The 17,124-nt window shown below is 37.4% G+C and overlaps 1 protein-coding gene across 15 annotated transcripts in view; it reads right to left on the bottom strand.

The window, feature by feature from the left end:
• SMARCA1 (SNF2 related chromatin remodeling ATPase 1) overlaps positions 1–17,124 on the bottom strand; it is a 98,001-nt gene that overhangs the window by 79,002 nt on the left and 1,875 nt on the right. For 12 of the 15 annotated variants that reach the window (XR_011385338.1, XR_011385339.1, XM_017349732.3 and 9 more), the window contains exons 2-8: positions 13,082–13,168; positions 9,688–9,854; positions 8,891–8,991; positions 8,690–8,790; positions 5,831–6,010; positions 2,539–2,694; positions 908–1,039 (exon numbers count right to left, since the gene is read on the bottom strand). Coding sequence is in view for 13 of the 15 variants with exons in the window: in XM_017349732.3 (XP_017205221.1) it covers positions 908–1,039; positions 2,539–2,694; positions 5,831–6,010; positions 8,690–8,790; positions 8,891–8,991; positions 9,688–9,854; positions 13,082–13,168 (924 nt within the window). In the remaining 2 variants the exon portion in view is untranslated. The remainder of the gene's footprint in view (positions 1–907; positions 1,040–2,538; positions 2,695–5,830; positions 6,011–8,689; positions 8,791–8,890; positions 8,992–9,687; positions 9,855–13,081; positions 13,169–17,124) is intronic. The other 3 variants (XM_070066463.1, XM_070066461.1, XM_017349737.3) reach the window with 1 other exon arrangement.

A 17,124-nucleotide genomic window follows, 5' to 3' on the forward strand; every position in this document is an offset into this window, starting at 1 on the left:
TTGGTATGTTTTATTATTGATTAATAGCAGTAGTGGGGAAAAAAATCAAGCCCCAAATTGTTTAAATCACTCAATTCAGTTTGCTGACCTGGTATAAATTTGTGTTCATGATAAAAACAATAGAAATTACACATTTACAAAATGTGTTGTTTCTCGGCTCACATACGAGCTCTTTAGCACTCATCAAATATTAAAGCCTGCGATGATTAAAGGTCATTTTAAATTCTCCACCTGTCACACTAGCATATGGAAATATGTTTCAAGTCCCCTCCAATTTAATGAAAAGAAAATGTTGAAGGCACTATTCTGAACTCATAGTATCTAACATTATGAGCTATGGTAGCAATGGGACAAAGACAAAATTAAATAGGCAGGTTGATTTCAAAGAAGAAAAACACACTAATTATCTGAACAGCTCCATTTTAAAATTTTGTACTTAAGAACTAGTCCTGGGCCAGCACTGTGGCATAGCAAGTAAAGCTACCCGTTACAGTGCCAGTATCCTACATGGAGTCCCGGCTGCTCCACTTCTGATCCAGCTCCCTGCTAATGCTCCTGGAAAAGCAGCAGAAGATGGCCCAAATGCTTGTGCCCTCGCACACATGTGGAAGACCCAGAAGAAAGCTCTTGGCTCCTGGATTTGGATCAGCCCAGCTCTGGCTGCTGGGGCCATCTGCAGAGTGAACCAGCGGATGGAAGATCTCTCTGTCTCTCCTTCTCTTTCTTTCTCTGTAACTCTGCTTTTCAAATAAACAAATAAACTTTAAAAAAAAGAACTATTTCCTGAGAAAACCAAAATATAGAGATAAAGAATTCATATGTGAAAAAGAACTAGAAATTTCCATCTGCAATCTATGCTTTCAAAAACAAATGTCTGTGAACATAATAAATCAAAGTTTAAACTTACATCTGCAGAATTAAAGACATCAGGCAATAAAAAGTTGAGTAAAGCCCACAGTTCATGCAGATTATTCTGCAAAGGTGTTCCAGTTAGTAGCAAACGGTTGGTTGACTTAAACTCACGAACAATCTCTGAAAGCTAGAAAAATATTTATATAAACATTGTTTTAGTAGAAAGCTCAGCATTCGAATACATTTTTGCACATAAGAGTCCATCAAAAAGTTTATGGAAATGCATATAATGAAAAAACTATGCATGGAGTTCAATGTTTTGCACCAAAATAAACTTATCTTTTAATTCCATTTTCTAACGAGCCTTCCTGTTAAGTCCATTTGATACAATAAAACTTAACAATTAAATTCTACGGAAAAGCATCCTAGTTCAAGAGACACTGCTACAGTGAAGCACACCTGAACCAATATTCTAGGCATTTCTATACCTGAAACAGTACAGACCATATTTATACATAAGAATCCTCTCCCACTTCAGAAAATATATTTTCTCCATTTTAGATCCACAAAATGTCTGAACTTCTCCACAGAAACCAGGCTAGGTGCTTTATACAACAAAATCTCCTCCTTTCCACCAACCACATTCATCTACAAACCTAGCAAAGTACTAACTTTCCTAATCCCAACTTTTAAGCATCAGAATTCATTATGTTTTAATTGAGCCCTGGTACCTTCTATTAACTCTCTAAATATAAGACCACAAAAATTAACAAGTAAAAAGCATAAGGTAATGGAGCTGTAGCTGTGGCATAGCAAATAAAGTCACCACCTATGGTGCTGACATCCCATATGGGTGCCGGTTCGAGTCCCGGCTGCTCTACTTCTGATCCAGCTCTCTGCTATGGCCTGGAAAGCAGGCCCAAGGTTTGGGGCCTCTGCATCTGCAAGGGAGACCCTGAAGAAGCTCCTGGTTCCTGGCTTCGGATTGGCGCAGCTCTGGCCATTGCAGCCATCTGGATAAAGTAACACAAACCTAACAACAATGCACATTTTATAATGCTCTTAAATAATTATCCTCTAACATGCATCCTCTTTTCACGTATCAGTTCCAATTTGAAATTATTGTGATCCACCTGGTAGTTTTGTTGCAGTTCTGTCCCTGTTTCTCCCAAAGTAGCCCAGTGATCCAAAGAGAGGTTCATTATTATAACTGAAGCTTTTCCTACTATTGATGGAGTTGAATGGCAAAAAAATATTGACAGTTTTCAATGTTAATACCACATTGTAATTCACACAAGTCAGATCATTCCAGGAAATTATTTTTTCTAATCCATATGAGTACACAAAAGGTAGCTCCTTAATAAAAAATAGGTCAATGCAAATGATATTTGTACACCACATATTCTCAACAATATTAAAATACCACTAAGTACAGAGTTAGGTTGCAACAGGAGGTATAGCAAATGAATACCTAATTTTCTTTACATTAAAAACTGTGTTCAAATCTTATTTGCCCTGTATTCAATAACTCAAGACTTATCATTTTAAAAACTGACTTTTATTCACATTTCATATTCAATGAATAAAATAACAATCTTCCATCACTTTTGTATTTTGAATACAGAAAAGTGAATTGGTAGACCTGGTAATTAAATTAAGGTTTTAATAAAGATACTGAGAACTTACCTTAGATTTTTCATTTTTTATTCTATGAGCTTCATCAATGACTAGGTATCGCCAATGAAACTTTTTGAATACAGATTTCTCTTTAATTACCATTTCATAAGAAGTAACACATACATCCCACTCTCCTGGCATCATTTCATCACGAATAAAAGCAGCCTAATGCAAAAGAAAAGTTCTTTCTTTTAGAATATGTTGATAACACAATCGCAGAATAAAATTTTCAGGAGAACTGTAAGAGACCCTGAAAATTACATAGTCTCATCTACATTAGACATGAAAAAACTGAGGCACAAAGACACCTCTATAGTCAATTATCTGGAAGATACCTTAACGTATTCATCAACAGACACAGAACAGGGTTTCCTTTACACATATATAGCATATTGAACATCCTGGAAAACTACCTATCACCAGAAGACTGCTAGATTGCTAAGTTACCCAAAGGACAAGGACTAAGTATCACTTTTTGAACATCATATTCTTACCAAGATCCAAGAATTACTAATACAATAGTTTCAACAACTAGAACTCAATACATAGGATAGAGTCCAACTTTTTAAGAACTCTTGTATGCTCCCTTCATTTTCTAACAAGGAAGAGTCATACACTTTTAAGGAGTCACGGAAGCCCCACTGTTTTGTAAAGTCTCTGCTACTGCTGTGAAGTTACACATGTGCTTTTTACAAAATAGACTTGCTCTACGTAGTGCAGGAGGCTATATGAAATGTAAGATTCTTTAGGGGCAGGCCTTTGGTATAGCAGTTAAGACACTGCTTGGCACATCACATCCCAAATGGGAGTGTCTAGGTTCAAGTCCTGGCTCTACTTCCCTGGCTTCCTGTTGATGCACACCCTGGCAGGCAAAAGATGCTTTGGTCCTTGCCCTATTCACATAAGAGAGACCCAGAATGAGTTCCAGGCTGCTGGCTTCTGCCTGGTCCAGCCCTGGCTATTGTGGGCATTTGGGGAGTGAATTAGTACAGGACATTCATTCATTCTGTTTTCAAATTAGTAAAACTTAATAAAAATCTATTCAAGTGTGAAAAATAGACCTTGTAAACAATATAGATGCTTTGTTTTGTGTTTTTAAGATTGTATTTATTTATTTATTTGAGAGGTAGAGTTACAGAGAGAGGGAGAGACAGAGAAAAAGCTCTTCCATCTGCTGGTTCACTCCCCAGTTGGCTGCAATGGCCAGAGCTGGGCTGATCTGAAGCCAGGAGCCAGGAGCTTCCTCCAGGTCTCCCATGTGGGTGCAGGGGCCCAAGGACGTGGACCATCTTCTACTGCTTCCCCAGGCATAAGAGCTGGACCAGAAGAGGAGCAGCTGGGACATGAACCAGCCTCTGTATGGGACTCTGGCTCCACAGGCAGAGGCTTACCCTACTGTGCCACAGTGCCGGCCCCAGTGATTTGGCTTTTATAAGAAAGAAAAGAGAAGAAACTTACTGTTATCGGTATGAGGAAAAGGTCCAGAAGGCCAAAAAAATAGACTCACTATACTTATCATCCCATATGGTATTAAGGTTCAAATATGTCTATAAATAATGATCTGGACTCCCATATACATATCAACATGAATCTCTCAATACTGAATATTGTACACTAATTACATATGTAATCAGCCATGGCCCACAGTAAAATTACACTTTAAATTACAATCCAGTATACACATATATGTTTGAGCATGTGTACCTAGAAAAAGGCAAAACTTTCTCAAAATAATACCTAACATTACTGCAGTATGAAAACACTGCTATTTTCTATTCTCTTCTCTCTCAGTGTTTTTAAAACTTGTTGTCATCACTCACTAAGCAAACTTAAAAACTCAGTAATGGATGGCAACTCACAATTTCAAAACAACTGAATTTGAAAATTGGTTTTCAAGATTAAGCAATTTTTCAAGATACCAGAATCCCAACCTCCCACAGGGCAGAGATACGGCAGTCACATATTAAAATACATCCACTCTTTCTTTAAAACTTGTAGATGTACTTCATGAAACCCTTGGATTCCATATAATACAGATGAAAGCTACTGATTTACGTTTTACATTTTTGCTGAGGCATGATGAAAACATAAGCCTAGGGACCAACATTGTGGCACAGTGGGTTAAGCCACCAGTTGTAACACCAGCATCCCATATCAGAGCACTGGTTCAAGTCCCACCTGCTCCATTTTCAATCTAGCTCCATGCTAATGCAACTGAAAAGGCAGCAGAAGATAGCTCAAGTACTTGAGCCTCTGCCACTCATATGGGAGACCATAATGGAATTCCTGGTTCCTGGCTTCGACCTAGCACAATCCCAGCTGTTGTAGCCATAAGGGAAATGAACCAGCAGATGGAGATTTCTCTCTCCCCACCTCTCTCTCAATATTTAAATTATTTCTAAGTTGAATGTCAAAAAAATTACATAATTACAAGCCAAAAGATGAGGAAATTACATAATTCATTATGCTACCATTCTTTGAGAATATCTTTTGATCACCTATCTAAAATGTAAAAATAGAATAAATCTTTAAACTATGTTCTCTGTATGCAAAATAAAGACAAAGTTTAATAATATGCTCTCTAAGCTGATTATTCATTTTAGATATTTTGCATAATTTATTAAATTTAGATTAATTCCATAGTCCAAAAATAACTGTAGACTACCAGATTGGCAAATAAATAACTTAAATACTCCTCTCAAAAGCTCAGTTTCTAATATAATCTGAGAAGATATATAAACATGTATTTTTCCATTCAAAGGGCAAACTGAAAGATGTATCTATACATAAACACAAAACACAAGGTTCTCTGTACATATACAACAGCTTCCATTTGTGTACGTGTGCAAATCTACCAAGTCGAAAGTCAAAAATTTAAAAATAAAAAATTTAAGCCATAGATCTGTACATATATCTAGCTTCAAAATAGCATAAATGATGGAATCACTCATAAGATATGCTGTCAAAAAGATAAGATTTTTTTAAAGTTACTTAAAAGTATGATTCAAAACTGCTTAGGCTAATGAGCAAGTAAGCTAAAAATCAATACAGATGAAACATAACAATGTATTGATTGTTATTTAATAAGTAATACATACACCACATAGGAGTGTTCTGTTAAATTAATTAATATATGCAAAGCACCTACAAGAGGGCCTAACTTAGTTAGAATCAGCACAAATTAAATATTATTTAGCAACAACAAAAATCAACTTCAATGTCTTTAAAACCAGTAGTACATAACTTAACTGCAAAAATAACGTTACTTGTGTCTGCCTTTTTAAACTTGATTGCCACTTACTCTTGCATCCTTGTCTCCAACGAAACAAATAACACGGAGCGATGGGACCCATCGTTTAAATTCATTCATCCAGTTGTGTAAAGTAGACTTTGGAACTAAAACCATGTGAGGTCCAGGAATGTTTCGGTAGTGTTTCAGGTAACCAAGCAAAGCAATGGTTTGTAAAGTCTTACCAAGGCCCTGCATTATCATCACAAACAGAAAAATGCATCAATGTTCTTTCTTTAATAAAACAAGTTTATAAAAAAACATTATAAGATATTTGCCAACTAACTCACATAGGATATCATATTCCTATCAAGGAAAAGTACAAAGGCTTTAGTTTGTTTGTTTTTTTTTTTTTAAGAAAATAAGCATTCCAATTCAGTACTTACTGTGAACACAAAAAACAAGAAAGAACTTAAGATGTCATTCAACAAACAACTTTCTATTTAGGACATTTTTGACTCCTAAAGGAGCAAGAAATCCCCATAATTTTTTCTACTTGTTGAAAAATTGAGCATTCCGTGTGCTTCTGTTACATAAAGACACACTTTGTTTGCAAACCTGCTTAGATAACGAGTCTTTCCTATTGTCCCCAATATTATTACAACCCAGACATTATAAATATTCAGACTATGCATCTCAAGGGGATTGTGGTTCTGTATTTGCATCTTACAATCTTAAAGACCTTAAAAACAACAAAAGCACATAACTTTGCCATCAGAAAGGGTCCTAGTGACCACTTAGTCCAGTGGACTTTTTAAAAAAATAGTATCTTGAACACCTATAACCCCATCACCGAACAACAAACATCCTTGGTATTTGACCTCACACCATTTATCACTAAGCAAAGGATACATTTCCTCTTATCAGCCTAATCTTAAAGTATTTTTACAGGGTTTCAAAACCTTAAAATGTTTACACTGCCTAACCCAGTAATTCCACTTCTAAGAATCCTATGGAAAAAAACATCTGAGTGATATAGAAAAACTCAGTTACAAGATTCTCATTACAGCATCATTAGTAATATACACCAGGGAAGCCAAAAGAATAGCAATAAGAAAAGAGCTGAATGAAATTATGGCACCTCCTTAGAATTATTATGAAGTAATTATTTTCACAAAATGCTATAAATACATGAAAAAAATATATATGAATTTTAAAAATCACAATACTAGATTAGATGTATTATATGACTTCAACAATGCAAAAATAAATACAATCAGAAGAAAGACTAAAAAGAAATATGCCAAAATGTTCACTGTGGTTATTTCTGTGCAACAGAATTTAAAATTTTTTCCAAATTTTCTTTACTCCTTAAAGTGTCTTTCTCTTTTTCAGTAATTAAAACATACCTGGTGCCAGAATAAATTCAATATTAAGGATATTTACAGCCTTTATGCTTAGACAGGCTTCAGCCAAGAGATGCTTGGACAAATAGTCCTGGTCTTCCATTTGCCCAATTAGCCAAGCTCCTCCCTCTCGGAGCTATCTGTAGTCCTCAAACCAGAACACATACAAGGATGACTCAAAAAACTTCATGGAAAATGGAATCTAAAAAATAAGTTTATTCTGGTGCAAAAATGTTGAGATCCGTGCATAGATTTTCTATAATACATGCATTTTCCATGAACTTTTTGAAGACCCCTTGTGAATACAAGAGGCTACAGACCTTTGATTTAAAGCAGGGGTAGGGAATGTCAGGCTTGTGGGCCATATAAAAGCCCTCAAAATCATGTGGTCTTGCCCTGCCAAGGCAACAGCAGGCGGGACTCAAACTTCAATAAATCTATAGCAGCCTAATTTTTAAGTTGATGATTTTTGTATGGCTGCCAAATGAAGTTATAAATCTCCAAATGGTCCTTAGCAGAAGAAAAGTTCCCCACCCCTGATTTAAAGGATCCTTCCTCTACCACAAACCTAACAGTTGCCCAGCCAATGAGTATCTACACAAGTGACTATTATAGCAGATGCTGGACAGCACATATTATCATGTGGCTCCTCAGGATAACAGTGATAGCTCTAGAGTCATAACTATGAGTATCATTGAGCTTTACAGAACTAAAAATTTTCCTGCCCTCTCTTGAGTCATATTTTATTAATTTAAGCTTAAAATACAAATCTGCCCCCCTACCTGCTGAATTTGTATGTTGTATGGCCTTATTTTTTCGCTTCAAATATTTGATTTACATGTCCACCATTCCTTATCTTGTTTCTTAATCCACCCAACTTGATATTCCACTGTATCAAGACTCAACAATGGTTTTTTATTGTTCCTTATCCCATTTATTCACTTTTTCATTACTCACAAATTGAGAAATTTTCATTCATGCATTCACTCATTCATTCATTCATTCATTCATTTATTGTTTGGTTTATATACCCCACCTCATTCCCAAAAGGATGTCAGGTAGCCTACAATGAAAACATGTTTCAGGTGGCCTACAATGAAAACATGGAACATAAATTAATGGTAAAATAGAAATAAAGAGGCACCAAGGAAAGTAAGAACTAGAAGGTAAAGAATAGGAAAAGACACAAAGAGCAGACCATTAAAGGTTACACTGATGCTCCATTTTAGCATTCAACTTGGCTCTGAGCTTCCTGGAAGCCAGCGTGTGAACAAGAACAAAATAAAAGCACAAGGAGGGTTTTTCGTAGCTTCTGAGGAAATCTCCATCAGAATTTTGTGGCCTTCATGTTCATGTTCTAGAGGTTACTTAAAGAAACAACTGTAGACTTTAAAAAATACCTTTTATGTTTTAAGAACCAAATAAGGCCTCCATGTATGAGGGGGCCAGGTCAGCTCAGGTTTTCCACAATTACATTAAAAAGCACCGATAACTGAGAGAGTGTTTTTAGCTACCCACTCCTTACCATTTCATCTGCCAAAATACCATTGACTCCATTTTCATACAAGGAAATCAACCAGTTCAGTCCTCGAATCTGATAATCTCTCAGTGGTCCTCCTTTCACATCTGACAAAAGAAAACAAGGCCATCTCATATTTTCGTGCACACACGCAAGTAAATTTTTTTCTAAAACCAGATGAAAGGACATGAGCAACGAAGGACTTACAGGAAGGGGACACCTCAAATCTCACACACACATGAGATGTTTTCCGACTCTCTGACAGGAGCTCCTCATCCTCTTCTTGTTCTGTGCGCCTGTGACGGTTACTGGAATAACAAAGGAAATACTTCCATATTCACCCTGACTGCAGTGCTATCAGTTAATTTCACATACACTGTCACTACCTTTTATGGAAAAAGGGTAAAACATATAGGGTCTGGCTTAGAAGTGTAGAATTGGGCAGAACCGGGGCCGGTGTTGTGGCACAGTGGATTAAGCCACCGCCTGCAATGCCAGCATCCCATGTGAATGCTGGTTTGAGTCCCATTGCTCGGCTTCTGGTCCAGCTCCCTGGTAACACACCTGGGAAAGCAGAGGCTGATGGCCCAAGTGCTTGGGAAGGGGGCCCTGCTACCCATGTGGGAGACCTGGATGGAATTCCAAGCTCCTGGCTTCAGGCTGGACAACCCTGGGTTTTGGGGAGTGAACCAGTGGATGGAAGAACCTTCTCTCTCTGTAACTCTGCCTTTCAAATAAATTCGTCTTTAAAAACACTCCTCCCCCCCAAAAACTCAGATTGCTTTAAAAAAAATAAAGAATGGAGTAGAACCAGCCTATAGTTTTACTGATTGACTTCTGGTGAGAAAAAAAAATATTATTGCCCCCCAAACATATTTACATTGGCAATAAACTAACTGCTGTCATATGAAGTTATACAGACTAAGTGAAGAGGAAAGGAGCATATGAGGGGAGGGAGAAGGAGGGATGGGCAGAAGAAGAAGCAGAGAGAGATGCCAACATACTCTCCAGCAGAAATTAAGCTCTGTTTTTCATCTTTCTTCATTCGAGGTCGTCCCAATTTCATGTTCAAAGGAGATGTTGGAGATTTCTGTGCTGAAGGTTGAATGAAATGTGCAAAAAGTTCTGTCTGCTTCAGTAAAAATTCAAATCTCTTTGCTCTGTCTGTTTTCTAATTTGCAAAACAAAAGAAAAAGGGAAAGGTTTTCCTTTTGTCGTTCAATATTATTTAACACTTACACTACACTTACTTTGTACTATGCTCTAAGTACTTCAAATAGACTAACCTGTTTAATTCTCTTGGGAAACCTATGAGGTAGTCACTAGCATAATCTCCATTTCACAGATGATAATACTAAGGCACAGGGAGGGCAAAAAAACTTGCCTGGGGCCAGTGCTGTGGCATAGTGGGTAAAGACACTGCCTGCAGTGCCAGCATCCCATATGGGTGCCAGTTCAAGTTCCGGCTGTTCCACTTCCCATCCAGCTCTCTGCTGTGGCCTGAGAAAGCAGCAGAAGATGGCCCAAGTCCTTGGGCCCCTGCACCTGCGTGGAAGACCCAGAAGAAGCTTCTGGCTCCTGGCTTCAGATCGGCTCAGTTCTAGCCCTTGCAGCCAATTGGGGAGTGGACCAGCAGATGGAAGACCCCTTTCCCTCTCTTGCTCTCGCTCGCTCGCACGCTCTCTCTCTCTCTCTCTCAATCTGCTTCTCCTTCTCTATGTAACTCTTTCAAATAAATAATTATATCTTTAAAAAAAAAAACTTGCCCAATCTTCCACAGCTAATAGATAACAGAATGAAAAAACTTTCAAATAGTTTAAATAGAAGCCAAATTATCTGACAGATCTGGTAAATGCCCCAATAAGAAGTACCCTTCTTAAACAACTGAGATCGGAGCCAGCACCATGGTATAACAGGTAAAGCTGCCACCTGTGGTGCCACATCCCATGTGAGTGCCAGTTCGAGTCCTAGCTGCTCCACTTCTGATCCAGCTCCCAGCCAATGCTCCTGGGAAGGGTAGCAGAAGATGACCAAAGTGTTTAGGTCACTGCACCCACACGGGAGACCTGAAAGAAGCTCCTGGATTCAGATCAGTCCAGCCCTGGCCATTTCAGCCTTTTGGAGAATGAACCAGCAGATGGAAGATCTCTCTCTCTCTCTCTCTGCCTCTGCCTCTCCCTCTCTGTAACTCTGATTTTCAAAAAATAAATAAATAACAGCTGAGATCAAAAAGCAAATACTTTTTTCCAAAAGCACTGTTCTTCTTTTCCTAAACAGTAACAAAATTAAGCATAATACTATATCCCCAATATAGAAATTATTATGAGTTTATATATATACCGTAAACTAAATTTTTCAGATTGAAGCTGCACCTGGAAATAACTGAAAGCATACAGTGTAATTTCTCAAAATATCTTCAATATCATGATACAGTAATGTAACATTCTTCTCCTCAATGACAATGATCTTGAAAATGGTACTTTGTGCTTGTAATACAAAAGATTCTCCCCAAGTGAGCAAAATTTGAGAGAAAAATATATACTCACACATACATAAGAAATGGTTAATACTTATTAATTATTAAAGGTTGATATACACTCTAATTCTTCAATCAGCTGTAAAGCATCATTCAACTTATACCAAACAAATGCAGTAAAAGTTTCTTTAAATCAAACAACAACAACAAAAACTTTCAAGGTATGCGCACCACTCTAGATAAAGGAAAAAATACAGATCTTTTAAAATTCAAAGTCACTTTCTAACCACAGGGTAGAGAATACTTGATTGCTAATGACGGATGCATACTTAATAACACCAGAAACTTACAGAGGAGCTCATTAATATATATACAAGAGTTAGACAGATATATTCAGACCGTTAGTTGGAAAGAGGCCAGAAACTTTCCATCTTATATTATCCTCACTGGAATGTTGTTTTCAGAGTTGTTACAACATTGTCTATATAGAATGTGCCCTTAAACCTTACGACACACAGGCTTGTAAAGCAGCTATCACCAACCAAAAAAAAGTATTTCACCTCTACTTATAATACGACGGCAAAACAACTTCTTAAGAAAAAAAAAAAAACAACCGAGTTTCAACTACCCATTAACTTTTTGAAAGATCCAAGGGTATAAAAGTGCAGTTAAAATTAAAGCAAAAGTACCAAGTTTAGTGACTAAAAATTAAATATAGAGCAGAGTGGTATGTCAGCATAACTAAGGTAAAATGTGCATTCTTCCCTCAAGAAAGTATATTATCACATTACGTGTTTCATTAATGTGTAGCATTCATTCATACAAAGAGTCTTCAGTTTCTGGAAAATGAATATTTAGGAAAAACTATGTATGTATTTCAAGAATGATTTGCACTAAAACAATCATTTAATTCCATTTCCCATGAAATTTTTGAGATACCTTTTATATCCAAAGCAAGAAGAAAGAAAAAAGTATCAGTCTGGCCTTGTGACTCAACTTGTTTCAGGTCACAAAACCACACTGATATTACTACTGATATATTCACTTAAAGGATAAAATATTTACATTAGGAGCCAACTTTGTGGCACAACAGGTTAAGCTGCTGCCTGTGATGTTGGCATCCCATGGGGTGCCAGTTTGAGTGTCCGTTGCTCCACTTCTGATTCAGCTCCCTGCTGATGCACCTGGGAAAGCAGCAGAAGATGGCCCAAGTACCTGGGTCCCTGCACCCCACGTGGGAGACCCAGATGAAGCACCTGGCTCCAGGCTTTGCCCCAGCGGTTATGGCCATTTGGGGAGTAAACCCGTACATAGAAGATATCCTTCCCTCCCTCCTGCCCTCTCTCTCATTCTCTCATTCTGCTTTCAAATAAATAAATCTTTTTTTAAGTTTTATTTTATTTTATTTGAAAGAGTTACAGAAAAAGGGAGAAACAAAGAGAGGGACCCAAGCACTTGGGCCACCTTCCATTGCATATCCCAGGCGCATTAGCAGGGAGCTGGATTGGAAGTGGAGCAGCCTGGAGTCAAACTGACACCCATACAGGATGCCAGCATCTCAGTCAGTGGCTTTACCTACTATGCCACCATGCTGGCCGCAATTAACAAATATTTTTAATAAGAAGAAAAAATGGTTAGAGCATAATGCACTTTATTATGGGGTAAAAAACACTGAATAAGAATGAGGATATATGCTTATAACATCAACTATTCCATGCAGTTCCTCTGATCCTCAATTTACTCCTCTGAAAAGTGAGACTAATTTTTTCAACAAAACTCTTGTGATAGATTATATAGCAAATTACTTTCCAGTTCCAAAATCTCTGATTCTCTATGCGTTATACATACACATGCATTTTTGTTTTAATCTCCTCTATAAAAAGTAGCTACACATTCACCATTCTACCCAAGAGTATATTTACCATTTTCTCTTCATACTCTGGGTCCATCTCTTTTTCAGATTTAGAAGCTTTCATGCCAAGCTTGACTTGAAAGGGAGAAATGTTTTTCTAGAACGTCAAAGAAATAAGTATCATCAAATTGCAAAGCAAGGTCTTGAAACTGGTCAAAAAATGTTCTCATTTTCAGAAAGCAAAGAGTAATTAAAATAAGTAAATAAGTAAATCAATGTGGGACATGCATGGACCAATGATGACAGAATTTATGAATTAAGGCTTACAATTAATCCTGTTCCTTGCACCTGAGGTCCAACCAGAAAAAAAATCTGAAAAGTCTTGAAATTATATTAAGAAGAATAAAACCAAGAAGTGAAACACTGAATCTTCTCGTGTACTTTTTAATTTAAAGCATAAGAAGATGTGCAACCATTAAAAAAGGACTGAAAAATATAAAACAGTCTAATATTATCAACCACAAACCAAGGAATTTAAGAAAAGTAAATATTAATTCTCAGAAACACTTCTTTATGTAACAGAAACAAGCCAGACTTCCAGAAGTAATGACTGTGGTTTCTGTCCCTGAAAAGATATTTTTTAAAATTGTTTTCATAGTCCAATTAGACTATTTAAATGTTTTATGTAATTCATTGTGATCATATATATTCAAAATAATTTAATAGAATGTTCTTCAAACTTTTGACATGAACATTTTCTCTAACTGGGAAAAAAACCTAAACTATGGTACATAAATGCTCTGTAGCAGCAGTTTATCAGGGCTATTAACTATTAACCCTCGATGCTTTACAAGTTGCAATTTACTGAAAACTAACATTAATCAGCAACTTAACAATAGTGAAATTATCTGGGAGGTTATATCATGGTTCTATCCTTTGTAAAGATCCGTTTGTATTTGCAAACACAAATAGAGAACTTCTATAAGAAATCAAGAAACAAAATAATGAAAATATAAAATCTACCCATTAAGAGCAAATTCAAGAGTTTTTCCATTTTAACAGAGTCCCTGCACAAGTCAAAACACAAACTATAAAAGCTCTGTCAATTTCATCATGGATTTGTCAACCAATCTGAAAACAGAGCAAAAAATCAACAGATTGTGTGACCTTAAACATAAGAAAAGTATGCACCTAACAATTAATGCATATGTCCTCCAATATTTACTAAAGTTTCTACTTTGAGAAAATCCAAACTAAGATTATGGAACTTAATGCCAGCCACAGTCTTACTTTGGATCTCTGATCAGGTATCATTGAGGTGCTCTCAACCAAGTAACCATCTTGATTTACAACATCTCATATGTGTAGATCATTCACCTGATATGTTGTGAATGTAAGCCTGGTTGGATGGGAATAGAAAACTGCTGAAGATCCCCTCAAACCCACACTTTCAGTCATCTGCACTATAAATCTTATTTCATTTGCAGGGCCACAAGAAAAATTAAGTATCAAAATCTAAACCTTTATCATTTCTCAAAAGGCTATATAAAGTCTAAGTTTTCAAATTTCAAAGCAGTGAGAATTACTTGACCTCATATACACAGGTATATATTTAATACTGTGGGAAGTAAACTTCACTTACAGAAAATTAGTTTATTTAGAAAAACGTTTTATGCATTACTTTTTTCCTTACCTTGCAGTAGGATATCATAAAAATTTAATTATATGCTAATTAAAATTCCTACTCTTGAGCAGTGCTATTAAAAACTATGTGTAATTTAATTGGCACTATCTTCCACAACAAATTTTAAAATACCTGTCTTCTAAATCTTCACATTTATACACACACACACACATATACACACATATACACACATATATACCCATTGACACACATATATGCATTTATGTTTTCAAAAATACATTTCTCATACAAGAAAAAAGATAACTAAGACATCTTAATGATTCCTTACAGATGTTAGCATTCAGTAGCCTAGATGCCATAAGAATGCAACACAAGATCATCAACATCTCATCTTAAAAACCATGACCTTTATCTTGACATTTTCATTACCAAAACTAAAATCTCCATTTTCTACAATGTTAAGTTATCTAGTTGTCACTTAAACCAAGTAAGTGCAAGTCAATTCACTAAATCTCATATACCTCATTCACAAAAATGCTCTCGTGGGGCCACCATTATGGAGCAGTGGGTTAAGCTGCCACTTGTGACATTGGCATCCCATGAGTTCCAGGTTCAAGTTCTGGGTTCAAGTCCCAGCTGTTTCACTTCTAATCCAGCATACTGCTAATATGCCTGGGAAAGCAGCAAAACATGGCTCACCTCCTTGTGTCCCTGCCACTCACATGGGAGACCCAGATGGTATTCCAGATTCCTGGCTCTGGCCTGGCTCAGCCCCTAAACGGTGGTGATTTGGGGAGTGAACCAGCAGATGGAACATCAATACCCTCTCTATAACTCTGCCTTTCAAATAAATTAATTTTTAAAAATGAAAAAAGAGAAAATGTTCTCACCCAAAAGCCTGTTTTCTTTTAGTGGACATACGATTCTAGCAAGTTTTGTAATCTGGCTTCCCATACTACAGAGAGTCAAGGCAACAACAAATGACATGGGAAACACTACTAGAGGAAGGCAAGCCCACTGAGGCCAGCAAGAAGGAAGAGCAGACGCCCACTACTAAGATGTGCACGTCACTGCAGGAGCACACCTTATCCTTGGTGTTCAGGAGTAATCCTTTCCCTCTCCCTGCTGCGGCACCATTTCTGCACTTTACAATGGTTTTATGGTTTTGTCACACATATATCCTTTGTCATAAACTAACAAATTTTTTTCTGATGAAAGTAAGATAATGCATAAAAAGTGATGTGGCCTAGAGGGTAAAGCCAACACCTGGAATGTCAGCATCCCATATGGGCACCAGTTCAAGTCCTGGCTGCTCCACTTCTGATCCAGCTCCCTGCTAATGGCCTAGGAAAGCAGCAGAGGATGGCCCAAGTCCTTGAGTCCCTGCACCCATGTGGGAGACCTGGAAGAAGCTCCTGGCTCCTGGCTTCAGTCTGGCCCAGCTCTGGCTGTTGTGACCATTTGGGGAGTGAACCAGCAGATGAAAGGTTGATCCCTCCCTCTCTGAAACTCTTAAATAAATCAGCAAATCATTTTTTAAAAAAATATGATAGCTAACAGCTTGGCAACTGAGGGACAAGACAAACATATTTTAAAAATCAACAAAATACTGGAAGAACTGGAAAGTTATTATTTAACTGAAGGGAAACAACCCGCTGGATCTCAATAGGCTTTGTATCACCATCAGAGTACAAAAACTGATGCTCATGAAAGGTTAATTTTTTTTTTGTACATTACTTAAAGTCAAGGTATGGGCTGGCGCTGTGGCATAGTGGGTAAAGCCACTGCCTGTGGTGCTGGCATCCCACATGGGCACTGGTTCGAGTTCCGCCTGCTCCATTTCCAATCCAGCTCTCTGCTGTGGCCTGGGAAAGCAGAAAATGGCCCAAGTCCTTAGGGCCCTGCACCCACGTGGGAGACCCGGAAGAAGCTCCTGGCTCCTGGCTCCTGGCTTTGGATTGGCCCAGCTCTGGCCATTGCAGCCAATTAGGGGAGTGAACCAGCAGATGGAAGACCTCTCTCTCTCTTTCTAACTCTGCCTCTCAAAGAAATAAATTTTTTTAAAAGTCAAATATGTAACATATTTAGATTTTTAAGGAAAACTTAAAGTAGTAAACTTCGTATAACCAGGAAATTCCTGCCAAGTGGTACTTCATTCCCCTAGCCTAAGCAGACAAATGAAGTACCATGAGGGTGATTTCTGCTGAGGCTACACAGTAGTTGAATACATAGGCAACAACTCAGCGCTTACACAGGTTTCACTATTGACCCTTCCTCCCGGTTTTTTGCAATTCAAAAAAATTATACAATCTGGAAATTCAACAACCTATACAACCATACTAAAAAAAAATAATAGGTTAGCACTTACACTTGCCCAGTCTATCGAATAAAAGGCACCTAGACACAAGTCTGAATTTTCCAACATTTGACTTATATTATGGTTGGTACCAGCCCAGCTTTCATCATGA

This window comes from Oryctolagus cuniculus, chromosome X (assembly GCF_964237555.1).
Source record: "Oryctolagus cuniculus chromosome X, mOryCun1.1, whole genome shotgun sequence".
Classification (NCBI taxonomy): Eukaryota; Metazoa; Chordata; class Mammalia; order Lagomorpha; family Leporidae; genus Oryctolagus; species Oryctolagus cuniculus.